This window comes from Lepisosteus oculatus, chromosome 28 (genome assembly GCF_040954835.1).
Source record: "Lepisosteus oculatus isolate fLepOcu1 chromosome 28, fLepOcu1.hap2, whole genome shotgun sequence".
Classification (NCBI taxonomy): Eukaryota; Metazoa; Chordata; class Actinopteri; order Semionotiformes; family Lepisosteidae; genus Lepisosteus; species Lepisosteus oculatus.
Genome location: NC_090723.1, coordinates 642,802 through 669,754, shown reverse-complemented (window position 1 = coordinate 669,754; position 26,953 = coordinate 642,802). Strand labels below are relative to the sequence as shown.

General features: G+C 49.6%; 2 protein-coding genes across 7 annotated transcripts in view; one reads left to right on the top strand and one right to left on the bottom strand.

Annotated features, from left to right (window-relative positions):
- The first annotated feature begins 479 nt into the window (after positions 1-479).
- Positions 480-10,577, top strand: nmt1a (N-myristoyltransferase 1a). Its single transcript, XM_006638092.3, has 12 exons — positions 480-626; positions 2,761-2,869; positions 3,428-3,572; positions 4,073-4,191; positions 4,832-4,923; positions 5,393-5,509; positions 6,404-6,574; positions 6,879-6,987; positions 7,176-7,346; positions 7,604-7,771; positions 8,088-8,225; positions 9,661-10,577. Exons 1-12 carry the CDS (start codon positions 517-519, stop codon positions 9,679-9,681), a joined length of 1,470 nt encoding a protein of 489 aa, XP_006638155.1. The 5' UTR covers positions 480-516; the 3' UTR covers positions 9,682-10,577.
- Positions 10,578-11,837: 1,260 nt separating this feature from the next.
- Positions 11,838-26,953, bottom strand: part of adam11 (ADAM metallopeptidase domain 11) — a 47,676-nt gene continuing 32,560 nt past the window's right edge. The window contains exons 22-27 of one of the 6 annotated variants that reach the window (XM_015361998.2): positions 26,541-26,660; positions 26,047-26,215; positions 24,848-24,962; positions 23,498-23,588; positions 19,321-19,338; positions 17,915-18,028 (exon numbers count right to left, since the gene is read on the bottom strand). In XM_015361998.2, the coding sequence (XP_015217484.1) occupies positions 18,013-18,028; positions 19,321-19,338; positions 23,498-23,588; positions 24,848-24,962; positions 26,047-26,215; positions 26,541-26,660 (529 nt within the window). In that variant the 3' untranslated portion in view covers positions 17,915-18,012. The other 5 variants (XR_001480201.2, XM_015361996.2, XR_011183950.1 and 2 more) reach the window with 5 other exon arrangements.

Below are 26,953 nucleotides of genomic sequence, written 5' to 3'. Positions count from 1 at the left end.
ACTTCCTGTCACGAAGAAACGCGATTCTCAGGTGCAATTGACTGAAACGAAAATTACTTAACATTAAATGCTTATTTTTTATTCTGTTTCCCATTTGCTCGTATATGTGCCAAGTAGATACTTTATGCAGAAACTTATTTCCTGAAACAGCAAAACAGATACGTGACCGTGATCCTTTTTATGGACCAGATCTTTCAGATTACACAAATCTTCAAGAAATAAAAAAACAAACTATTAACTTTAAACTATATATATACTTCAGGTCACGACTAAACCGAAACACTACACCTTTATGCACTTCAGGTAAAGACAAAGTTTATGCACTTTAATTCACAGCAGAACTGAGTATCCTAACTTGAAAACAACCAGTACACACACACACACCGAGACACAGCACAGGCCATGTGTTGGGGCATTAAGCCCCAAGACTACATTTACCAGCAGCCACCGCGCCGCCCGGCCAATAGCCGCGACAGATACTGCGGGGTCGGAGCGTCCCTTAGTTCCTGGTTAAAGATGGCGGACGAGAATGAGACAGCACCGAAACCGGAGAGACAGGACGAGGTAGAAGACGACCACGGCCACTGCAGTGACTGTGAGAATGAGGAGCACCACTTCAGTGATGGGTATGAACGTTGGCGGCTATTTTTGGTTGTGTGCAAAATAGGGTTTATTGCTATACGGCGTGACAATAAAGCGATGTAGTACAGCCGGGTTGAAACAGCATAATCCGTGCAGGCCTGCCCCCTTTGTCGCGTTTGATTGGAGGGGTGGTTGGATTGACAGCGAGCTCTGGGATCTGACTGGTGGGAAGACAGATCCATCGTGGTGGGGGGCGGGTCTTGGGGTCTGTGACTTTCTGTAGTGGCAAAGCCGGGGCACGGATGGAAACTGAAAGCTCAGCTCGTAAAAATAAATCTAAAACGGTTTGCACTATGACTGTAGCCACATTTGACAGGAAAGCATATTGCTTTCCCGTTAGGCTGGAAACGGTACAAGTCTAATTAATGCACCCAATTTAATCAGTCACGGGGCTACACACGCTGATTACTGACGCAGAACCACATATTCGGTCAGGGATTCGTATGAGTGGTGCATAAAAGACAACCAAATGCAGGAAAAAAAATAAACATCAGAATAATAGCTGTAGCTGACAGGTCTCGGCTCTGTGTCGCACGTCGTGAGGATGCAGCGGCTCTGCTCGGGGTCGGAGGGTCCGGCGAGGAGTTTGAAACCGGGGGGCTCGGCGGTGATGACGTCATCGCCGCGTCCCGCCCTGCCCGGTCCGCGTGTCCAGTCTGTCCCCTCGCGCGGGCTGCGGGGGCGCGGGCGCGGGCCGTGCCCGAGGCGGAAGGGGCGGGCGAGAGCGCGCCCGGAGTGCGCGCTCCTCCCTCTTCTTGTCGTGCTGTTGTAAAAGCCCCCTGGCGGGTGTAACACCCCGTCTCGCACACACCTGCCCCGGCGAGGATGGCCGCCTGCAGAGGGCTGGGAGGATTTACATCCATTCCCTCTCCACGCCGCAGCGCAGTGCCTGAAAACTGAAGCCGTGCAGTGCTGTAAAAGCAGCGTGGTGCAGGAAAGTCGTTGCCGGGGGAGTCGGGCCTTTCCTGCAGCGCCTCAAGGCTGTGTGCGCTCTGCTGCTCTTCGGTGGACATTCCTGAGAGCCTTGTGAGTGGTGCACGGGTTGGGGTCGGGGCAGGAGAGGAGCTGGGCTCTGTGTCCACATCACGTGCTGGCATCCCATCCACGCTGGGCTTGGTTTGAAATGCTGCATGAAATCCTGCTACTAGTGCAAAGAACACTTAGAAATTGCAAATGTTTGGTAAAATATTTTTAATATCTGTAGTATTGTGTGGCTGCAGTGCTTTGGCATCTCAGTTTGAGCATTGCATGGTGGTGTCTCTGCCCTCCCCGAGTGGTTGCAGCCCGGTGGTTTAGGCTCAAGCAGCCTGTCTGGGGAAGTACTACCCTTTGCTCGTGTTGCACAGCGGCACATCTGTGTGCAGATTCTGATTGGATCCGCTGCAGATGTCTAAGAATGAATGGACTTGACTGCACTTTGTGTGAAGAGAAAAGGAATATCATTTTAAGGTGAAAGAGTGCATCATCCCTCAGTAGTCCAGGCTGTGCTAACTGTAAGTTTATTTTTGTTGAAAGCAATAGGATGTCTGGAGTTTATTAGTTTTATGCCCCCTTGCCCTTTTGGCAGTAGATGTGGACAGGTGCTTTGCGTTATTAATCTGTTAGAATGTCTGTTTGCAAGCTGCCGTGGGCTTCGTAGAATAGGGAATCAGGTCTTTAGATTCGCTATCCTGATACGCTTTAAAAGCCATCGAACACTCAGGGTTCACAGCTCCTGTCGCCCCATTGACGCAGGGTAACACGTAACATGGCTGAACATGAGAAATGCTCACACCCTGCTCTCATTTAACCCCAGAGCACAGGGAACAGCGCTTTACACAAAGGGTGGCGGAAGTCTGGAACAAGCTGCCCAACCCGGTTGTTGAAGCTGGTACCCTGGCTTCTTCCAGGACGTGTCGGATGAGGGCATGGGATTTGATTTGGGATCTGTTAACTTCCGAACGGGCTAGGTGGGCGAGAGGCCGAGCTCTTGTTCGGCACCGTCCTTCTGTCCAGTTCATACTGCGGATGGAAGGGTGGTCCCGCTGCTGGTGCCGGACCTCCGAGGGCCCTGGCTGTCCCTCGTGTCCCCGGGCGCGAGCAGGAGGCTGACCGGCGGCTGTGTCCCTCTGCCCGCAGGGAGAAGAGCCCAGCGGATGATGGTGGAGCCAAGAAGAAGAAGAAGAAACAGAGGAGGAAGAAGGAGAAAGCGGGGGGGAAGGACGTGGCGCAGGACCAGTCGGCCAAGGTGAGCCCCAGCACCGGCCGGACGTCCCGTAGCAGGGTGTCGGGGCTGTGGTGAAGGCGCAGATCGGTCCTGACGGAAGTCTTTCAAAGTCTCAAGGACACGTGTTTAGTAAAGCTCAGATCTGGCTCTGAGCACCTCAGGTGTGCGTCTCTGTGCTGCGGTTTGTGGTTTGGTTGTGGTGTTTGTCCCTGACCCTGTTCTCCCGCCCTCCAGTCATTGCAGGCTGAATGTTGGAGTGGGTGGGCGTTGTAATAACATTCACATTTTTCCAGACCTGTAAGATCTTACCATGAATATACAAGGTAGATGCATGGCTTGGTACATTGTACTTTCTGTGTCATTAAAAAATTTGCAGCCTTCAAGCCGACTCTTAATTAGCTCAAAGGGCAACACAACCATCTAAGGCAAGGAGTTATAAATCTGGCCGGCTGTGCCAATGTGACCTTTGACCTCAGGAGCTGGACAGGCCGGCTGTTAGACTCCACCTGCAGGTGGTTCCTGTCACATAGTTGGCTGCTCTGACCTCTGACCTCTGTCCCCCCCCCCCCCCCACCGCAGGTGAACTCTCTGCCCGCGGACAAGCTGCAGGAGATCCAGAAGGCCATCGAGCTCTTCTCCGTGGGCCAGGGGCCTGCCAAGACCATGGAGGAGGCCAGCCGCCGCAGCTACCAGTTCTGGGACACGCAGCCCGTCCCCAAGCTGGGTGAGTCAGGAGGGCAGGGCGCCGAGGGAGGGGAGGCGGGTTTTTGTCAGGTGACAAGAGCGACCTTGGACTGTCTGCACCTGGGGTGAAGGAGATCCGTTTCTTCCAGTGTGCCGGGGCCTCCTGATTGCAGTTATGTACTGTCCCTGGCGCTGCTGTGACTGGTACCATCAGAAGGGCGATCCTGGACTTTCCTGGGGACCCAATGTGCCTCATGCCCTGCTGTCCCACAGTTAGATGTTTTTCTCAGCATGGCCCTCGTAACCAGCATCTTTCCCACCTGTCCTCGTTTTCTCCTGCTCATTGGTCATTAAGACCTGACCAGGAGGGAGGGGGACATTCCGGGTCCGGGAACAATCCAGTTAAGTTGTTGCAATGCAAATCAAGGACCAAGGCTCTCCTTTTCATCAGTAACTACAGTGTGTACTGCAGGTACTAACCTACTCGAGACAGCGGAGCAGACGCTCTGGCTGACCTGCGTGTCCCGGCTCTGTTTGCAGGAGAGGTGGTGATGTCGCATGGCTCCATCGAGCCCGATAAGGACAACATCCGCACGGAGCCCTACAGCCTGCCCCAGGGCTTCATCTGGGACACCCTGGACCTGGGCAACTCTGCTGTGGTGAGCTGCCCCTTCCTTCTGCTCCAGGGGGTTTCTGGTGCCGGTTGATGCACAGGCCTCGCTCTTGGCCCGTCTCAGACAGCTGTGCTTCCTGTTGAGTTCTTGGCTGCTAGTAGGTCCAGAGTCGATTTCCATGTGGACCGGCTTCCCTCCGGTCGGTTTCATGCCATGCAAGTATTAGCTGAGGAAGACCGTTGGGAAAGGGGAAGACCTGCATTTGTTGTTAATCGTTAGAAAACTTTGTTGAGCGGGAAATTAAATCTGGTCCTGGGCACCATCCATCCATTCTCTAAAGAGACTGGCTCCCCTGCGACTGTGTGTTGGATAAGCCGTGGATGGTCGGAAGAGACCAGCAACGGGTGCGAGGGACGCCAGTCCAGTTCGGTTAGCTTTGGATCCCCCGTTCTCGGCGTGTTGCATGTGCACGTGAGCCCTCAGAGAGTCGCCCTGCTGCGTGAACAGAGAGCATCGCCGTGCCCTCGGCTGTGGAAGTCCAGCGGCCCACTGGACGTGGGCAGCGATGTGTCTCGCTCGGCCCCTCTGGCAGGCAGCCGGGTGCGAGCGGTTCTGTCCCCCCGTTTTGCTGTGCTGGAACATGCAGGAGCCCCATGTCACCCTCCCTCCTCTCTGTCGCCGGCAGCTGAAGGAGCTCTACACTCTGCTGAATGAGAACTACGTGGAGGACGACGACAACATGTTCCGCTTCGATTACTCCCCCGAATTCCTGCTCTGGTGAGTGGCACTGCCTCCGGCGCCCTGTGCCCTGGGTACATCAGCTGCTTCACCTGTTGGGATCGGGATCTGGATCAGTCTCAAACACACACACATTTTAGCGTCTGCTCCACTAATGTGCGCAGATGCAAACGTGCTTTAAAACGAGCAGGTTCTGTAGACATGTCACATCAGCGTGATGTTGTTAGGCCCTTTCTGCCACCTGCAGCTCACACAGGTCAGAAAATACTTGTTAACGTTGGCACTTAGTGACTGTCCCCAGACTTGTATTTCTAGAAGTGCCTTTCATGCACTGTGGTCTAGAGAGACGGCACAAAGCTTGTCCGAGATGTCCGAAAAAGAGGCATCGCAGTTGGGTATTATTTCTGCACACCATGAAAACTGCTGTAGAAGAATCCTACAGGACTGGGGTCCTGCACAGCAGTGTCTGGAGATCATCGCCTCCCCCTGTCTCTCTCTCTCCTGGCAGGGCGCTGCGCCCCCCTGGCTGGCTGCCTCAGTGGCACTGCGGAGTGAGGGTGGTGTCCAATAAGAAGCTGGTCGGGTTCATCAGTGCCATTCCTGCCTCCATCCGCATCTACGACATGTGAGTGGCAGCCACTGCCCACTTGACCCGCCTGCTCCACGCACCTGCCTCTCTCCACGCTCACACTCTCACTGCAGCCCTCCCCAGTGTCATTTGCGTTACTGGAGCTCGGGCTCTTTAGTCATTTCTCTGGTAGTTTTTTTTCAATGGGACAATGAAAAGTGAAATTGAGGAAGGTTGACAACATACAGCTTGTACTGTATTGCTTCCAACAGTTTCACAGGCTGGTCATCTGATATTATCAGCAGAAAGGTGCACACAGGATGAAATCCTTGTTATCTCTGCTATTTCTAATGTATTCATTTCCTAATCATTATATTACTCTACTGCACTAACCTTGGTGTTGGAGAGTTCCAATGCTTTAAAGTTTTTTTTGGGCTGATAAAGCCAGTGTCCTGACCAAATATCCCCCTGGCTTTTAACAGTCATGGACTCCGAATAATCGCTATCCATGCCTTCCTTACTCACATTATTCTTATCATTGTTATTATTCCTGTCTAGTTAAGCAAGTGGGCGACTCAAGTAATTGATGGCTGGTTTGGAAAACCAGAAGGGTGGTGGGAGTAGGGAACAAGCTGCCTGCCATGTTGTTGAAACCGACACACTGCTTCTTTCAGGAAACAGCTGAGATCATGAGCTCTTTGGCTGAAATAGTCACTTATCTAGCTGACTGGCAAGATGGGCCAAATGGCTCCTCTCATCTGTAACCGTTCTTGTTTTCTAAGATGGCACTGTAGCTCTCCAAGGCCACGATTTGTGTTCGACGAGGTTTTGTGTCAATGCTTTTACACATTCGGTGCCGCTAGCAGCCAGGCCTGCCTGGTGTGAAGTGGTATTGTGGTATTGTCCTTGAAAAAGCCTCTTTTCTCTCTCCGCCTCCCTCCCTCGCTCCAGAGAGAAGAAGATGGTGGAAATCAACTTCCTCTGCGTGCACAAGAAGCTGCGCTCCAAGCGGGTGGCACCGGTGCTGATCCGGGAGATCACCAGGCGGGTCAACCTGCAGGGCATCTTCCAGGCTGTCTACACTGCTGGTGTGGTGCTGCCCAAGCCTGTGGGCACCTGCAGGTGAGCCCCTAGCAAAATACCAGGCAGGCTGGTTTGGAAAGTCTTCAGTCAGGTCCGCTTCTCCCGTGAGGGTCAGCACACCTCTGTCCAGCCCTGATCGGATGGGTGGGTTTTAGTCTGCAGCGTCCTGTCCCGAGGAAGTTACTGTGCCACGAAGCCTGTAGTGTGCTTGGCGTGCATGTCTTGGGTGCAGAGGTCAGGGATGGGCGTGCGCTTGAATCTGTTGCTCCAGACGGTGGCAGGCTCTCAGGTTCTCTAGCTCTGCCCACTGATCTGTGTCTGTGTGCGACTGTGGCGTTGGCAGGTACTGGCACCGCTCCCTGAACCCCCGGAAGCTCATCGACGTGAAGTTCTCTCACCTGAGCCGGAACATGACTATGCAACGCACCATGAAGCTGTACCGGCTGCCTGAGGTCAGTGCCCGCGCTGCGTCGCCACCAGGGTTACCTGCTCTGGTCAGGCCATTGGCTCGTAACTGTGTGTTCACTGTTTCCCCGGCTGGGAGTGGCAGACCGGAGTGTTCTGTAATAAGGAGGGGGGTCGGGCCCTGCTTTCCGGGGCAGCGCTGGTTCCAATCCGAGCTGTCTCCCTCTCTGTCCAGAACCCGAAGACGCAGGGGCTGCGGCCCATGCAGAAGAAGGATGTGGCCATGGTGCACCGGCTGCTACAGGCCTACCTGAAGCAGTTTCACCTGGCGCCGGTGATGAGCCTGGAGGAGGTGGAGCACTGGCTGCTGCCCCAGGAGAACATCATCGACACCTACGTGGTGGAGGTGAGCGCGCCAGCCTATCCGAACCCGCGCCAGCCTATCCGAACCCGTGCCAGCCTCCCTCTGCCACAGCTCCTGGGCAGTCTCACCCTGACAGATCAGGAAAATTGGTTTGTCCTGTAGATCTGCCGGGTTGTCTCTCCAATCTGCAATCCCAGACTCTTAATTCAGGCTCACTAGCGCCTCCCTCAGCCCGGCACGGCCGTCGGTTCCTGACCTTTCCCCCCTCTCATCACTCACTGCCTGGCCTGTTTTCCCAGAATGCTGAGGGGGTGGTGACGGACTTCCTGAGTTTCTACACCCTGCCCTCCACCATCATGAACCACCCAGTGCACCGCAGCCTGAAGGCGGCCTACTCCTTCTACAACGTGCACACTGTCGCGCCCCTCATGGACCTCATGGGCGACGCCCTCATCCTGGCCAAATCGGTGAGCTTTGCCGCGGCACGGCGGCGTCTTCATTTTACAGGTGTTTGCGTTCCACATCGTTTATTCTTTCATCCAAGTTTGAGTATGTGCCCCCGAGGCACTTATATAATAGTGTGTTAACTCCACATTGATCATGGTATCGGTTGTCTCAATCACAGCCTCTTGGTGCACAAGAAATCGGAAAGTTAGGAGATTTGCCCAAGTGTTCAAGTTAGTGTCTTGCAGTATTAACTTACTGGTGTTGCAACACATACTCGGTTGAGAAGTATGTAACCTCATGGAAATAGACCTTGTCTCCCTGTCTCCTCTCCTGCAGAAAGGGTTTGATGTCTTCAATGCACTGGACCTGATGGAGAACAAGACCTTCCTGGAGAAGCTCAAGTTTGGGATTGGAGATGGGAACCTGCAGTATTACCTGTACAATTGGAAGTGTCCCAGCATGGGCGCAGAGAAGGTGAGTCTGCGTGCTGAGTGTCCTGTGGAGATTCTTGTTGGGTTTGCTACCGAAGATGCCTTTACACAGGATAGAACTGTCGTGTCATAGAAGGAACATGGATTTTTATTAGGGCATTGCTTTAGCATGTGGTTTATCTACCAGTTTATCTATTTTTAGAGAAGAGGTTAATTTCACACTGACGCAGAAAAGTTGCAGCCTTTCCGCTGTGCAGCCTTCCTGTGTTTCACAGCTGTTTTTCGTCGTCAGTGATAATGAACCTCTGCACTGCTCCCTGCTCTAGTCTCCTGGTAGCCACTGATACAGCTGCAGGGCCGTTCGGGGTCCCTGCAGTGATTTGGGTGAAGTTTCCCCCCCGACTGCTGCTCCACACTGTCTTTAACCAAGTCACATTCCCTCTGGAATCTCCCAGCTAGGAACTAGCAGAGACGTCTGCACCTGAGCAGTTACTCTCTGTTGACAAGCCCTAGTCCCCCAGACCGTGTCAAATGAGCAAAAGCCCCTGGTGTAAACGTGCCGGAGGCCCGAGGGAGAGGGAGCACCCTGGTGTCGCCCTGCAGTTAAGGCAGGAAGCCCAGCCCGTGAAAACAGTGGCGATTCCAAATCAGGTCAGAGTGTCCTAGAAGATCCCTTTAGTTTATTTTTAGAAATTGGCGGCAGAGTGTTTTGCAGTGACTGCTGCCAGGTCTCTCACAGCAGGGGACACGCTGGCCTCCTCTCGACTGCTGACCAAGCGTAAACGCTGTGTGCCTCTGGGGAGCACCAGGGACACTTGCCATCAGCCTTCTGACCTCCATCTGCTGTTTGCATTTTGTGAGGGTCTGAAAGCAGTGGCACATCGTACCCAAATGAATTGACCTCACTAAGATGAAAAGTTTTGGTTTTTTAGCTCTTAGTATTTTAAAGCCATTTGATGACCCTTCCTCAGTTCTTGCTGACTGTTCTGAAACCCTGTGCCATTTGAAAGCCAGCATTGTCACTGTCTCTTTGTGTTCCCTCATTGTTTTGCTGTTTCTGAATGCAGTGAGCACAATGGCACTGCAGGGGTCAGGCTCTGTCACATTGAAAGAGGATTTATTTTTTTCTGATTGCCACTAGGGGGCACTGTGAGCCAGATAACCTTGGAGAGGCATTCTGCACAGCTGGGAGGGGGTTGGGGGCCAGTGGAGTCACTACTGGAACGGCCTTTCTGTCCAGAAACACTGTCACTGGTGCAGCCAGGTGCTGGTTGTGTTAGTCTCACCAGAGCTTTGAGGAAATTGCTGCATTTCTTTGCGCTCTGCCCTGCTGCTCAGTGTCCTGGGCCTGACAGTGCTGTCAACGTCTGAGACGCTGTTTCCCAGCAGGCTCATGGCCAGATGGAGCCTGGGCTGGAGAGAGGGCCTGAGCTGTGGTCATCTCAACTGACGAGCTGGTCCTCTGCTTTTCCTGTCAGGTGGGCCTGGTGCTACAGTGACCCCGGGACTGGGCAGGGAGCTGATGCTACTCGCCGACGGACCGACAAGCTGACGGACGGACTTGACTGCTTCAGGAGAAAGAACCCGTACCACTTTGACCTTTGACCCACGCTGCCACGGGGAGGAAAGGTGCCAGATCAACGCGGAGCTGCAGCTGACTGGACTTCGTTGCGATGAACTGCTCTGACAGGGGAAAACACAAGGAGTAAAACTAGAACATGCAGACTTGCCTCAATCATATCTGATCACACACAACTTTCTCGCCACGCCGGACGCATCTGAGAACATCGTTTCAGTAAAAGCCGAACCTGACCAAGTTGTCGATAAAAGGAACGGACAGACAGAAACCGTGTTAATGGACTGGCCACAAGATGGCGCTGTCGCTGGTCCTCATGCAGGCTGGCAGTGCAGGTGCTCTCTGTGCCCCTCGCCCTGGACACTGGACACAAGCAGCAGCTGTAAGGGCTTATAATCACCAACTCCAGCTGTTTCCAGATATGCTTCAGGCTACACAGGTTTGCTGTGCAGATCCATCCTCAGATGACGCGGAAAATACTTTTTTTTTTTAATCACGGTTCACCTTACAGCTCTTGTCTTTCAAGCTGTCCTTGGGAAAAGAGAAACCCTGCGTCCAAGGTCTAGCTGGCCAGTTCAGTGGAAAGAGCCGGTGCGGGCGAGAGACAGACCTGTCCAGTAGGCGAGGGGAGGCGTTGCTCTGATCAGCGTGAGCGAGGCAGTTTCAGACACGGCGAGCCAGCAATGCAATAAACACTAAAGCAGAGTGTTCTTCTTTTGTAAACGTCAGTGACTTGGAAGACAGCGCAGTGTTCATGGGAAGGGGGTGTGAGGGGACGGGATGGTTTTCGAAATAAAACTAGAAGTGCTCTATCCTGCAGGGAGTGTTCTGTCTTCTTTAGGCCAGGCTGCGGCTCCTTTAAGTTATTTATTCAACCAAGACTGTCAGTTCAGAGTTGACCACGCCACTTAACAGAACCGCACTGACCTGGCGATCTCCGCACTTCGGGATGGCGAGGTACGTTGGACCTGTACGTTGTCTCTGACCAGCCCAAAGGGGAACTGGGGTTGCTAGACCTTCATTTCTTTCAGCAGTTGTCTTGAAACTCTCCAAGAATCATGAAGGAAATAAATTGTTCAAACGTGATCTTCCCTGGGCTGGTTTTTCCTCTCATGATTTGCGGAATTAGAAGTTTTAGTGGGTTACAAACGAGAGGGGGCTGTTCGGTGTGTCTTGCTCAATGGGCTGTGACCATCTGCAACAAATATGCAGTAATTATGGAACAATATCACTTTAAAGAAGGTATAGCATTATGTAATTTATTTCCATTTAAAGGCTTCTCTGTATTTGAATCCTGAGGATTGGGGCGCAGAAGATCATTTTCGTCTCGTTCACAGATGGATCCGTGTCCAGTCAGTGCATCTACAGGATTTCAAGGCTTGTTTGAAGCTTGGGTATGTGAACTAAGTTGTTACATTATGTCCAGTAAAAGGCTTATCCGGTTTAAGAGCTAATTTGGAGTGAAACTGGCCTCCAGGAGCAGTGTATTGAACTGGGCCGACATCACGTGTGACTGCACACAAGCGGCCTGTCGCCACAGGACCTGCAGACACAGCCGCTGGTTTCCTTGGCAACTGAACAGCACCTCAGGCCTCCGTGCGGAAACAGTGTAACTCGGGTTTGGATCTGGGGACCTGGGATCTGGGCTCAAGCAGGTTTTCTGGGCCTGTGTTAGGAGGATCATGTTGTTTCAAAGCTGTAGTTGCATCGGTGTGACCCGTCTCCACAGCAGCCCGGGGAAACCTCTGGTATTCTGAAAAGATGAGGGTGTCTTTATTCAGATTGCTATAGTTCCAAACCAGCTGACGTGCCATGGAGACAGGAGCATTGGCAGAACAAAGGACAAGGAAAAGCCTTTGCAATAAACATGCCTTTATTGGACACAGGACACAGGGGGTGGACTGACCGCTACACTGGACTGGCTTGGATATAGGACACAGGGGGTGGACAGGGTGTGGAAACAGGAGAGCAGTGAAATGGACTGGCCTACTGGAGCTATGATGAGGCAGGATCTTAAACACTTTAGACTAGATCTGTTCCCCAACAAATAATAGGGGAAAAAAAAGACAGACAGGATGATCATTTCACTTTGTAGTTTATTCTTCTTATTCATTAACAGCATTGAGTTGCATGTATACCAGTGACTCAGAAGCCTTTATTAAAAACATGGCCGGAAACATCATGGGTGACTGTTTCGCAAGGATGCTTTACTCGGTCTGCACAGGCAGAGAAAGGGGGCGATGAGGCTCTTCTGTGACTACAGAACCCCACATTCCTCACGCCAGTCACCTGTGGGCCAGTAGTCATGTACAGTGCAGGCAGACCATATGTACAGAGTGCATTGTGAGACAGGCGTGGTAGAGCTTATCAACACGTACAGGAGAAACTGCTAACTGGGGGTTAGGATGGTTTGTATGTCTATACATATAAAGAATTCACTATATACATTTGTAGAAAAAAAAACAATTTGTGCTTTTAGAAAATGTTTTACTGCTGAGAGTGAACATTCAAATCGGCGGAAAACCCAGGGAGACCAGAGGAGGCTCTAGACAAGTGTTCTCTGCAGTTTGGCCACAACTGCCGCCCACACCCTGATGTCTGCCTGTACTCCGCATGTTTTCTGTAGCACTGCACTGCACCCACACGTCTGGGTGCTCTCCTGCAGCAGCGCACACATGAACTGCTCCGCTGAACCCTGAGACAGCAAGGTGTATTTTCATGCTTGTGTAGAGTGAAATCCCTTCCGTACACAGTTCTCTGGTCTTTCCTCAACTTTCAGCTGGTCAGCCTAAGGGAGTATTTCCTTAAAAAATAATTTTGACCCAGAATCTTTGCCAGGATGGTTCAAGTGAAGCAAATTGGCGTAAGGCCATGCCCCTTCTGCCTCATACTGTAAACCTGAAGTGTTTCCCCTGAGAGGTCCCCTCCACCAGGCTGACAGAGAATTTCTGGTTTCTGTTCAGATTGTTCTACAGCAAGGTAAGAATCCTGAGCACCAGGTAAGGCAAAAGACACAAGGCAAAACCTAACTCTTTACAGTTTTGTGCAGACTGTCGTTTGCCTCTTTCAGCTTATTTAACAGTGCACTATTAATAAAAGTCTGGTATGAAAACAGGTTTGTCTTTAGTCGGGTGATTACATGCTGTGGTGCTTCACACTGGGTCTTGGTAGGAGCAGGAGCACATCTGTGCACACCAGACTGACGAGAACAGCTGGAGGCACAATCACACCCCGCAGTGTTCCTGCAGTGCAGTCCAGAGTGGGGGTCAGCGGGGCCGAACAGCTGCTCTCAAGCAGAAGCCCTAGTAGAAGGCAGTGGATGTCAGTTTGTTTGTTTTTTTGTTATGCCAAAGGAAGAGAACTACCCGCTGGTGGAAGACACTTGGATCCGACTCAGCCTTGCCTTGACCCGAGCTGTAAGAATGCACCTGCAGGTACAAACCTCAGGGACAGTTCAAGCTGCTGCAGGTTTGAACTGTAAGGGGGGGGGGCTGGAATGAAAATTCAGGAAAAACACTCCAGTTTACCTTACATCTTTCATATAATCTAGCCAGGGCCTGAAAGCTTAATCCACTGCTATCAATCCATTTAATCTCTTAAATCCTCACGTTCTGCTAGGATGTGAAGTGTGTCTGCTGGGCAGCAGGGGCACAGGCCTGTTTAACTCCCCAGTAGCCGATAGCTCCGTGAGAGGAAGGGATACCGCCGAGGCACATTTACATCTTTCAGGAAGCTGATTCCCAGTATCCCTTGGCAGTGAAGACATGACCTTTTGACTCTTATTATTTAACTTCTCCAAGAAAAGGGCTACAAACACAGATTGGTGAAAAATGTTTCAAGAATATGGCTCCTGATCTCTGGTCAAGATAGGAAAGCAGTTCATTGAAACAATCGTGCTAGGCTAGCCCAAAATCATTCGTGTGACTGTTTCACCCGATTCCTCTTGCACACGTGGAGCAGGCCTTCACCGGCACGTAGCTTTGGAATGGCAGGATACATCACTAAGCAGCCTTTGAGGACAAATAAAAAAGCATGCCTCTCCACTGCTGGGCAGTGATATAGTTTTTTGTGAAAGGTTTCTAGGTCACCTTTCTTTCTGTTCCAAATCTGCAACAGCAGCAAAACAAAAAGCACCAAAATAAAAAGACCTCTTCAAAAATAAGAATCTTCAAACCCAAACTGTATAATGACAATGTGGGACCAGTCTGCCCACTATTGAACTAAAGGAGTTTCTTTGGGCTCACAAAGGAACTAAACCAAAGGGATTGCTATTGCTAATCTGCAGCAGCTCTTTACATATTTATATGTTATATACACACAGACAGAATTCAGATAGAAATTGCTTTGGAATAAGTCCCATACACATCCACTCTAAACAGGGGTCCAAGACGTGTGTTAAGGTACATAATGGAACGTGAGCTACAGTATATAGGAGCACTGAGGGCTACCTGTACAGCCACTAAGGAAAAAGGGATTTTTATTTTTTTTACATCAGCATTTATTTTCTTCCATATTATTTTCAATTGTCTCTATCAGTCAGGCTTCACTCCAGTGTAGCACTGGGATTTATGATGTGTTTGACGAGTGGAGATCTGTAGATTTTGAACAGAAAACAAGGATTAGATGTCCTGTGAGTGGTGCTATAATCTCATTTGCATTCCTGTGCTTTAAGATGAAATGTGATTTCCCAGGTGAGAAGGAAGAATACTAAATGCTGGAATGTACACCTCACACCAGTGTGGAACAGAAGATCGTAATGCTCTCCCCCGAAATGTGCACTTGAGGTTTTTCACACCATGAGCCCCACCATGCCAGTAGGAGAGCAGACATCTGACAGAGGAGTGAAGCAGCTCTCGCTAGGCCAGCGAATTAGGCACAGAGGTGGCTGTGGCACCAGATATTAGCTAACAACCTGCCCAGAGCTGAACCAGCACTACCTGGTGTACAGGGCTGCCACTCTGCTTCAGGACAAGACCTTGCACTCAGCTGCTCTCAAGCCTTCTATTAATCAATCTCTCTTTTTAACAGCTAAGAGACCTGAGGCTGGTTATCCCGACTTGAATCCAGACTTCTTTTTTTTGTGCTCATGGAATCAAAAAAACATTATTCTTGGACCCCTGTCAGATACACTAAATACAAACACACACGCACACATCATATACATACAGTATGTATATTGTTTTAGATTATACAATAGATATTTATATATCAGCCTTGGTTTATAAAACAGTTTTTCATTCAAATAAATGACAAAGTTACTACAGGTTAATTTGTGTATATCTAACACTTTTTAAAAAGCAGCATGTAAATATATTTCCAGAATAGTTCCGCCACTGTGGAATGTTAGTAGATCGACCTCAGGTCAGAGTACAATGCAGAGGGCCTGATCTCAGCTGTGACACATTCTAGAGGGCAGTCAGCTCCACCGAGCCACAGCACGACTTCGCCTCCTTGTGTCAGTCACACCTGTGTGTGCGTGTGCTGGAGCCCATCTCCATGTTTACAGAAATGGCTTCATGGTCTCTGGCCCTGGCTGGTGTGCTACACTCTTAATGAACAAACGGGTTGGCCAAAGCTCAGCCTGCACTGAAAGTGCTCTCCTCTGCTCCGAGGACATTTTAAAAGGCCCACCTTCCATTCTTTCAGAATACTGAAGAGAAAGACTTGCACCCTATTGAATAGAATACATGAGTTCTGTAGGTCCATCCATCTGCCCATCCTTCAGCTAGCTTTGCATACTCTAGGTCACAAGAAAAAAAAAACTTCTCCCATTATAAGTTACTTTCCTGCCTATAGGACACTATATATAGAGGCAAAGCCAAACTACCACAAACCTACTGTAGGGAGGAGTGTCTGCTCCATTTTGTCCAATAATTCTTGTATAGAATTATAATTATGAGATGTGCAATCTGGTGAGGATGGTTATTTTTCCAAACTGTACTGAAAGGATCTGTATAGAGTGGAGAGCAGACAGGAAAAACGGGTAGAAATAACACATGGAAAAGGAGTATTCTGGAGTGGGTTCTTTAATGATTCTCCGGGCCCCAATCCAGCTTTACGATTTTGTGACATTTGTGATCTAAAAGACGTCTTGCGCCAATCAGCTCTCAGTATTTCCCCGTCTCCTGTTCAGTTTGAGCTTATTTAGAGAGAACGCAGGGAGAGTCTCTTATGACCTCAGTGCTGTTACTTGGTTTATCAATGCAGGGCACTGCCAGTCTGGTGGAAAGAGACTAAACTATAGTAGCCAATTTATTCAACTGACTGGGGGTGAATGCAAGGTGCTGCAATAGTAAATTATAATTTAATACCTCTGATTCAAGATATTAATACTTTTTAAAAATAAAGTGCATAAACCTGAGACAATTAGCTGATTTTCTTTTCCAAGTTCTTGCTGTGCTACAGCACCAGGACTGTCATGTTTCAGACAGCTGAGTTACTGGAGACAGAAACCACTGACCAGCCCTCTGTCCATCCACACACCTGGCCTTTGATGCACAAACTTTTAAATAAGCCTTGACCTCATACTGCCAGTAATCACCTCTGTCAGGTTCTCTGTCACATTTTAATATTACACAAAATATTTAAGGAATGTTTTTCTTACTATTTTCCCCCACATGATAATGAAGCAATCCAAAATCATCTTGCAGAATTTGGGAGTTAACATCAGCTTTGGTGTATTCTTTGTGATCTTAATGTAACCGATGACAGTTTCTAGTTACCTATAGTTCTTTTCTCATAAATCAATGGTTTCCCTGTATGTTACAATATTATAAACAGGACATTTTCTATACAGTTTATGTACACTGAACTAAAAACAGGTTTTAGAACCCTGCTAAATCAGTGCTGACTGAGGAAGAATTGCTGTTCATTCCTCATCAGCTGGAAGCTGCGAGCTCACCACAAGGATCACAGTGAGGCTGTGCCTGTTCGTCCTGCCATGTTTGAGTCCACAGCCAATCCCAGTTACAGCCAGCTGGTAACATGAGGCTCAAACCCCTGGACACCTGGATCAGAATCTCCGCTTGTACTCAGATAATCCCCTTTGCTAGAAGAGCCACTCGGCAATACCTTGGTTACTCTGATGTCTTTGATCCCCTTTGCAAACAGGACCCAAGTAAGAGGTTCAACAAATGACATTGTTCTACAGTATACTGCTGCTGGAGGACAAAGGTCAGAATGCAGCACCAGCAGAGTAGCAGATACAGTCGGGTATTGTCTGCAAGAGCCGTGTTCGCTCCTGCCATTCTGACCTTAACACTGATGGGAAAGCACCTTCCAAGCCTTCTGTATGACTGAGCTTAGAGGACATGTTTTTGACTCGTATTCAGAAACAAAGAGTATGTCCAGCTAAATAAGATGCAAGACATTTCAGCAAACTCCAGGTTAACTATACATGCTTCTCTGTTCATCTCAATGTATAATCCCACACAGGCTTCAGGTGCTGTTAGTTTCTCAATTTCATTTTAACAAAAATCAAAGATGCCCTTACAGTTTCATACCCACAACACAAGGGTACACCTTACCTGAACACAAAAGGTGCCAAGCCTGGCCAGTGTCCACTAACAGCCACTGCTAATAGCTTTTCTTCAGCCACTGTCAGAAAGCGTGTCTTACCAGTATCACCACGGATCGGTCCTGGTACCAGCTTGACCTGCTCAGTCCAATGGCGCTGAATTAAGGCAGATGGCCTCTGGAGATCCAATACTCCCACTCCAGCAAGGGGCCTCCCCCGACTCTGGGAACTTCATGTAAATACTACAGAATACCTACGATATATTAGCAAAACCGGTCTTCTCATTTTGTCCAGAGAAGACATCTAGGGTCAACAAAGCATATAAAAACAGCAGCATCAGAGAGCACCCCGACTACAGTCCAAGAAAACTGGAAAGGTTGTTCTGGGAACAAGGGAGATCTTTTTGATCCAGTTGGTTCAGGGATGTGCCTCTCCCGGAGCTGGATTGGTCCGCTGGGTGAAAGCTCTGGTCCCTTGCTCATCCTTGGGATAATGGCCACCTTGAGTTCTGGAGTCACGCAGGACCTGGCAGGCAGATCTAGCGGAAATGCAGCATGTTGGAGATGGCTGGCGTCGTTCCCGGATAGATCCAGGAGGGACCAAGCCGGGGGAGAGGAGGCTGGAGCGGAAAGGTGGAGGTGGGGACAGGGAAGTCTGGAAACAAGTGGAAGACTTTGTTTTTCTAGGAGGAAAGGACACAGCACAAGGAAGACCAAGCTGCACATAGCTACAGCTGTCCTACGCTCCTCCAGATCTGGAAGAAACAAAAGGACAGAGCTTGAGAGACAGAACTCTGAAAGAGGGAGATGGTGGGAGATGGAGGGATTCAGGGAGAGAGGGAGAGGCAGAAGAGACAACAGTGAGACTTGAGCAGGTATAACTAAGGAAAGCTCTTTCACTGGAGAGTACCCAAGAAGTGAAGAGACAAGAATCAGTCTGCATTCCCCCAGTCAGAAGAGTTTATGGTGCAAAAGCAGATATAGATAAGAAATCTGCCCAACATTTTTTTTACAACTCTCAAACCTAACTTATTCATCAGAATGGAAAAAACAAAACCTCAGGGCTACTGAGATGACTTCAGAATAAGAAACTGCATCTGTGCTTTCCTGTTACAGCAGTGACACGAGCACGAGGAGGAAACAGCTGAAACCAAGTTTGCAGAAATGCTCTCCCAGAGACTATGGTGCAAAGATTAATCATCTTTGACTCAGTTCTCTGAAGTCATTGGTCTCTGCCCTTGGAACTGTGAGCAAACAACTGCAGGGTGAGGATTTCATTAGTGACTTCCCGTCGTTGTGAAGGGACTCGAACTTTAATTTCCATCACACAACATAAATGAACATGAACCCACTGTGCTTAAAGAACAGACAGAAGGGATGCTGTGACTCTCATTGCTGTTGACACGACAATGAGCACATTACATACAGTACCAGAGCACTCATATTCACAAGCACCGCATTCTATAACCTTGTCTCTTGCAGAAGAAGCCCATCATGCTGCTTGCAGGTGAATCTACAGTCGGCGTAGCAGTGCTGCTCGTTTTCTTTTGACCATGTTGAGCATTGGCATGTGGAGATTGTTCGAGGAAGCAGTGTGAAATTTCTCTGGATACCCCAGTGTGCAAAAAATTGCTTTAAGAAAAGCAGTCTGGAATAATTTTCGGCAGAGGTGTACAGAGCCCCAGCTGAGTGATGTGACGAGACCTGCAGGCCATTAACAAATGTGTTTCTACTTCAACGCCGACAGCGTTGAGTCTTTAAGAACAATGCGTCCGCATTCACAGTGTTTGGAATTGTAAGTACTGGAATTAACTGTGTTCTTCTCAGCTGGAAGTAACAGCTCCAGACTAATGTGACTCCTGCTGAGGAAGATCATCTTTTTGTCGTGTCTCACAACAACACAATAAAGTGGGGGCTGTAGCCATCTACCGCTGGAGCTTCACTGAGCTGCAGAAGTGCTGGAGGGGGAGGTTGGGGTGCAGGGATGGAGAGGAGAGCGTGAGCACAGAGAAGGGTTTACATCATCCTCTGCTGCGCGGGATCATACCTTCCTCTTCGGATGTTTCTTTTCCAGGGAGAAACGCCAAGAAGGCCGCAGAGAAGTGGTGGTGTGGAGAGAGGGAGAGAGAGAGGTGGCATTAATTATCACAAAAGCAGGTACAGCAAAAAACATCCAATCACTTTCGGGATTGCATACAGGAAACAGAGGCACTGCTTTCTCTTGAAAATGCAAAGCCTGACAAATGCAGTCTTGTGGTCACCAAGACTGATGAAAAGTTTGTGTCAGGGTGAACAAGACCCTGTGGGAAGATAATCAGGTTCAGATGAGCTCTGGTTCATAGGAACCCTCTGCAGACCAGTGGAAAGATGTCCTTTAAAGTTGGCTTTCATTTATGCATCAGTAGTCCTAGGCAAGAGTGCAGTACTCAGTAATGAGGTCCTATTACTGCCTGCCCTGTCAGACACCTGTGCACAGGGATCAAAGACTGATTGTTTTAATTGTTAGACAATTACACAAAACCAATTACTATTATTCTGGGAGAAGGCATGTCTGTGGACCAAGTCTTCATGAATCATGTGCTGAGAGGGCAACACCTGGATCAATGAATCAAATGGATATCCATTTCAGATCCTGGGTTTTATTGATCACAGAGGGCCTTGCACAGGAGTGATGGTATGAGCTTTCCTGTCATCGCCTGGACAAGGGCAGCAGTATGCTGTCCGTCTTTACTGCTCCATCCGGGAGGAAGCTGTTCCCTGTATGCTGATCCCAGACAACAAGCTGCCCTCCCTCTTTTCCCATGTAGTTATCCCCACTGACCATGCCTCAGCCGGGCTGCACTGCCAGGGAGAACCTGACAAACACGACAGCTGCAGGACAGAGATGACTTTTCAGGTCAGACTAATTCAAAATAGCTTGAATGTCAAATCACAGCAAGAGCAAGAGCTCCTGGACGGGTGCATGTCTGAGTTTCTTACAAGTACTGGCACCCTACCACTCACCTACACACAGTCACTCCGAACAGCCTCTTGATACAACTTTAAGATGCATCACCAACAGGCTTAGTACAGTTTAATATATAAAAAACTGCACACTTCTCATACAAGTGATTTATTAGAAACCAGCAAGCTGGGCTCGGTCAGGGTAGACAGGCCTGCCCCCACTCTCGCTGGACCCCCTGCCCAGTACAGACTGCCTGCATCCTCCTGGCACTCCCTGAGCTCGGCCCGTCCACTGCTAGCCACTGTGTTCCCCCTCCCCCCTTCCACACAGACCTCTGAGGCCATACAGAGACCTCTGAGGCCATACACAGACCTCTGAGGCCATACACAGACCTCTGAGGCCATACAGAGACCACTGAGGCCATACAGAGACCACTGAGGCCATAGCGCACACAAGCAGGGGAGGCCGGTGGCCAAGACTGCCACCTCTGAAACATTCTCGAACCTACGGCTGAGAACAAGCTGAGCAACAGCTTGGTTTGGCGGCGGATGCACAGTAGGAAGAGGAGTGTGCTGATAAATCAGCAGTGAGAGCCTGTGAGCACAGAATTTCACAGAAGCAGTGTGGGGATCTAGGGAGCCAGAGGGAGGGCCATGTTCTTAGCAATTTTCAATATGGTTTCATTGCTAGTATCGTGTTTGGCAGGACGGCGCAGTGGAATCGCCTGTCCAGTGTAGCCAGGCTGTGCCGTGAGCGCTGAGGCATGGTCATCGAGACAGACTGAGCAGGCCAGCTCTCCCCCACCCCTCCGAGACCAGGCTGGAGAGGTATTCCAGTGGATTGAGTGATTTAGTTGGCAATGTCCATCATGCCGGAATACTGGGCTGAGGAAGCTCTGGGATTCCAGCCTGAGCTATAAATCGAGGAAATATGACAGCAGGGTTGAAATTTGGTTTTGTTTCTCAACTGGAGAGAAGTGTACTATAGTACACAGGTTCCCTGTTTAAGAATCACCTCCCCCATACTGCCTACTGAAAATGTTTTTCTCAGGACCTCCAACAGACAGCTCACGATCATTATCCTGATTAGGATTAGAGCTCAAAACAGCAGTGCCTTGCTTGTTGGGCATAGAAAAATAAAGTGCAAATTCAAAATGTTAAATAAATTAAACAAATGCATTGACCTGGAGAGTGTGTATACACTGATGGAGTATCTGATGCTAAAACTCAGTGTCATGCCATCTTTAGGTTCCATTCTACTGTGCGAGTACGATACTGTTCAGCAAATTCATTTCAATCCAGTCTGTCCCGAACGCAGCCGCAGGGGTGAGGGAGTGGGGCGGCAGGGTCCGCCACAGGCTGTCACCCTGCCTCCGTCATGCGCTGCTGGCATCAAGGCCACGCCCCCCGGCCCGCCCCCAGAGATCACACCCAAACCACACATGCACAGCGGGCACAGAGGAGTCCCTGGCAGGCTTTCCTGGGGCTCAGTCTAGGGAGGGAGGGGGTGAGGGGTGAGGGGGGGCTGCAGTCCTGCTCCCGGAGGCCGGCAGCTTTGCGGAGCGAGAGCACGGCCCTGTCCGTGTGCAGGAGGAGCGAAGGAAATCCTGGATTGTGTGAAACACCAATATGATTTCACTTCCAGGCAAATGCAGTGAAAACGTGGCGTTTTCTCATAGGTTTTCTAACACGTAGATTAAACAGAAGTGTTTGTTTTAGCTTTACTTGGCAGAGATCAGGTACAGTTTTTAAGATTTATTCCATCACCAGAACTGCTGCACTCATTATGTTACACTGATCAGCTTGTTCTAACCAAAATCAAGAGAGATCTTACGGTCTGGAAGCGTGTGTGTGACATTATTACAGATCTGGAAGTTCTTTCCAAATGGACAGTCTCTGTCACAGTGGCTTCTCTGTTTAAGGCGCAGAATTCATCACGTCTAAATTTAGCTAAAATTCCACAATTAAAGATGAGGTGAGGACAAGCTTGAAGCTGAAATTTGAAGACGGGTGCCAATTTCTTAGATGTCTTAATTATGGATTTCACTGGTTATCCAAAAAGCAACTACCCACTCTGGTACACAGAGGCAGACTGCAGCTCCTCTGCTGGTGGAGGCGCAGAAGAACAGCTACTAACAAGAGGCCATCCAGCCCATAAAGCAGTTCAGAGCAAGACGATCAAGGGATCTATCCAGTTGCTTCTTCAGTTAAACCTGGGTATCGGCTACAACAAGAATGCTGGGCAGCTTGTTCCTGACTCCCACAACCCTTGGGGTAAGGATGCCTAATGTTCCTGGTTTAAATTTAATTTCCACATAGTGGCAGTACGTGTAAGACAAAGCTCAAGGTGTACAGAGGTAATCTGTGTTGGCACTGGCCTCCTTAACACCTGTGCATCTAGACGGGCTTCTTCCCAACTCTAACTGCTCGTCTGTTCTTCCACTCCTCAATGAAATTATGTATATGTACAGTCCAAAGTGATTGATCTTCACCTGAGCTATAAATACTGTTTGATGGAGCATGTTTAGTGAAACACTAAAGTGGATGCCTGTGGAAAAGCTCAGGTGTCAAGATCGACAGGGTGAGGAACTTGTGACAGAAAGTGCTTGCTTGCTTTTCAGGTTTTGCATTAATATTTAAGCTCTGTAAACTTTGTTTGGATTATCTGGAGATGTGTACAATCTGCTTTGTACTTTATGGTGTGCATGAAGAGTACAGAGAGTGCATTGTGTGTGGAAAGTATGTGTAACCTGTGTATAATGTGTGCAATGCTTGTGTAAACCATGTGGAAAGTGTATGTAGCCCATGTGTAATGCTTGTGTAAACTATATGAGTAACCTGTGTGAAAGCCGTGTGCAAGCGGTGTGTGTGTAAATGTGTCTAAGGAAACGTATGCAGGAGCCCTGACACGGAACACAGCTGGGCACAGTCACTTGCAGGGAAGTGGAGTTTCCCCTCTGTAACTGGTAGGACTGGGCTCACTGGTGTAAACAGCGGCTGGTCCACAGGCCTAGACGAGCACCTTGGGAATCGGGCTGGTCTAGGTGGGGGTGTGCACCCAGGCTTCGCCGGGACGGAGTCTTAAAAAGCACGGAGAAGCTCGAGACCCAGACAGCGCAGGGAGGCGGACTGAAACGGGCCCTCTTTTGAATTTGTGTTGTTTTCCTGCAGCATTTTGGAGTTCCCGATTTTCAAGGGGCCCCCTCCCCATCGGTCAGGAAGTGAGTGGCAATATCAGGTAGAAGCAGACAGGAACACAAGAGGCATGCCAGAGCTCTTACTTAAATCCCCATCCTGTTCCCCCTAGGACTATAGCTGCCAGGAGAATGGCACCTGCGATGGACCCTATAATGATATTGGTGCCACTGGGACCTGTGTAAAGGGACAGAGGGGAGGAGGGGAGGGGAGGGGGACAATACCACCAGACACACGTCAGAAACAGCAGAACCACAGAACATCTTGTCAACACCGACTGGCGAGAGAGAGACGGGCGGCACAGGGGGAGGGGGAGAGGAGACGGAGAGCCAAAGGACAGAGAAAACGAGGGGGTGTTTCATTACTTCTGCCTCTCTCGACCGGGCACCCCCTTTGCCTCTGCTCTGCTTTGCACAACATTGCCAAATGACTTTCATTGGCAAACTGCAAGAAATAAGTAAAACACGTTGAGATACAGTCTAGATGCACCCCACCTCCACCCGCTCCCCCCCTCAGCTCAGGGCTGGGTCAGTAAGTACAGTGCCCCCTGGTGGTGAGGAGGCCTTTCCAAAGCTCCACACCAGGGCTGGCTGGAGGACCGTGTCTGCAAGCTTTAAAGCCCCAGCTCCCGACGAGCTAGTATTAGAGTAGTAGTATTGTCAAAAAAACATGTACACATGCCCCCCTACTTTATAAACAGGTAAATATGCCAGAGCACTTTCTGCCCTGTAGGGGGCACTGTAAAGCAGAGGCACAGCTCTCTAAGACTCAGTTTTCAAATCAGAGTTTCACTGCAGAACAATCCCTCCAGAAAACCACTCACCATTAAAGTATGAGCATTAGATTTCTTACTACCAAATACCCTTTATTCCTCCTTGGAGTCTTTCTGTACTGTAACACATTACAGACATGTGTGGCTGTAACTATTTCAGTAGTGTCCTCCATCACAAAATACAATCCGAAAGACCAACGTGCACTAAACCAGCCGAGTCACCTTTCAGACAAGTCAAACTCTTCAGTAATTCACACAGGTTACTGGGTGAGTGTTTTGGATCACCGTGCCATTGGTGGTTGTGAGACTTGCTCTCCCACATCTAGCTCTTTGAGGTGAATTCTCACGTCTACTTTTTGATTTTGCCCGATGTGCTCCTGCAGATCCTGGCTCTATAAGCCGTATTTGGAAGGTAAAGTGGTAAAGAGCCGCTCAGGGCTGTGGCGGCAGGCCACAAGCCCAGCCGCTCAGAGAACAGCGGATGAGGAAGTGCAGGCTCTCAAGCACACAGGTGGGGCGGCGCGGGACAGCCAGCGTGCCCGCTGCTATCTGGGCGCTCTGCGCGGCGCAGGGAAAGGTACGCACCACGCTCCGCTGCACAGCGTCATCCCGGCGCGGTGTGTGTGTGTGTGTCTAGAGCGAGGCGCTGCAGAGCAACACAAACCCTTGTACTTCTCCGGCCCGCCCTGCGGCTTGGGGTCAGGGATGGGATCGTAGACGCTGCAGTCCTTCCCCGTGTAGTCCCGGTCACAGATACACCTCACTTCGTTACTGCACACCTGAGGCAGACAGCACAGGGCTCAAGTGAGAGAGACGCAGAGAGAAACAGAAGCGACGGTGTGGAATATTTAGTCTGCTATACTATGTGGGATATGCGAATATTTCATGATTTATTATGGTTTTATTTTCTCCTTGGGGCCAATCAGCAGACAGAGCTGTTAGTTCTCAATGTCCTGCTAATTACTCTGTTATATATACAGATACAATATTCTTTTTTCTGTTCCGCTATAGCTTGTTAACGAGTTGCTGCAGCTGTAGTTACCAGCCAGTGTGTCTTCAGCTGTTCTTAATGACCTAAATTATCTAGTTACACTGTTGGCTGTTGCTTTAGGGAAAACTGGCAGAAACACCAGCCTTCGATCGCCATTGTGATTGATCGGTCATACCAATAAAACCCTTTGAGTTGAAGGAATTTTACACGAGAGACAAAATGAGAAAAGATGGTGGCAAGGAGGATCAGGGATGTTAATCAAAAGCAAAGAGCTCAGCAAGCCCTTAGTAAGATGGTAAAGTTATAATATAACTTATAGAAGTTTTGAATTCTCAGTTACATATTTGTAAATTTTCCCTTTGATCACATTGAACCAAAAGACAGATACATACTAGGAAGTCTTCTAGCTGCTAGTGAAAAAGCAATCACAAAGAGCCTTCGACATCCAAAGAGTGGATTGATATTGTGAATGAGATGCACTGTACATAATGGAAAGGATAACCTTTTCTCTCAATTTACAGTCAGACATGCTTAGAAAATACTGGTTAACCTGGACAAAATGTATGACCACCCATTATGACCTGATTTCACTATTTTGTGTTTTTTCTATAAATGACCAGAGAATACAAATTTGAATAAGCAAATATATGTCTGTATTTAATCCCCCTTATCTGCTGCCATGTATGAATAGCTCTAAAAACGTACAATTCTAACCTAAAAGAAAAGATGGAAAAAAAGAGCTAATCATTGTATGCATATTTTAAATGTAAACTGTTTCCAATCATTAAAAAGTAAAAAAAGCTCAGCAGGTCAGTCTTTGCTGTTGATCGTGTGACTGGTCAGTCGTGCGGTCAGTCAGCGGGGTGCCTCACCCCGTGCTGGGAGCAGATCCTGCTGTCGGACGAGCCGGGGCAGGTGCTGAGGTTGAAGGAGGCCACAGGCAGGCAGCGCCGCTCCAGGCACATCATGTTGGGCCCGCAGGGCGTCCCGTCGTCCACGTAGCCCAGGTCCGTGCCATCGTCCAGCAGCGCGTGGCCACCCCTACGCACAAGCACACCGGCCACTCAGACGCAGACGCAGCTCTTCAACACACCACATCTAAACCTGCACATCGTCTGGAAACTGGTTCAGTCTTTGAGTTTGTGAAACTATTATATTTACTGTATAATATTTGAATCTATGGGATAGCTTCCACTTCTCCGGACACCGATTAACCAGAGAGCAGTCATTGTCAGTGTTCTGCAGCTCTTGCAGGGTTTCTTCACACGGTCTGTAATGTGCTCTCCTGTAACCCCCCGTGTGACCACGAGCCCAGCAGAAGTGCCTCTCCGCCCCGCGGGTGCCGGCAGCAAGGGCCGGTCCTTACCGGCAGTCCAGGTACTTGTTCTGGTGGTAGATCGTGAGGCTGGTGACTTCGCCAGACAGCTCGCCGAAGCGCGGCTTCCCTGTGGCGTTGGCACAGAACAGGAATCCACACAGGACGTCCCTGATGGCGGGAGTGATGGAGAAGAGGAGGGAGTGAAGAGACAGTTCAGCACTGCTGACAACACAAGGGACTGTGTGACTCAGGGAGGACGGCGGGCGCAGGGCTATGCTGACTTCATGTAGGCGCTGGAGGGCTAGTGCTGCTGTGGGACTGGGTTTGCTCCGTGAGGCCTTCCTGACACCAGCCAGCAGGGCAGGAGCCCGTTAATTACCCCCCAGTTCGCGGTGACGTCAGGTCATGGGGATGTAGAACAAAGGCGGTCACACGTCAACAGGGGCTTCCTTACACTGTTT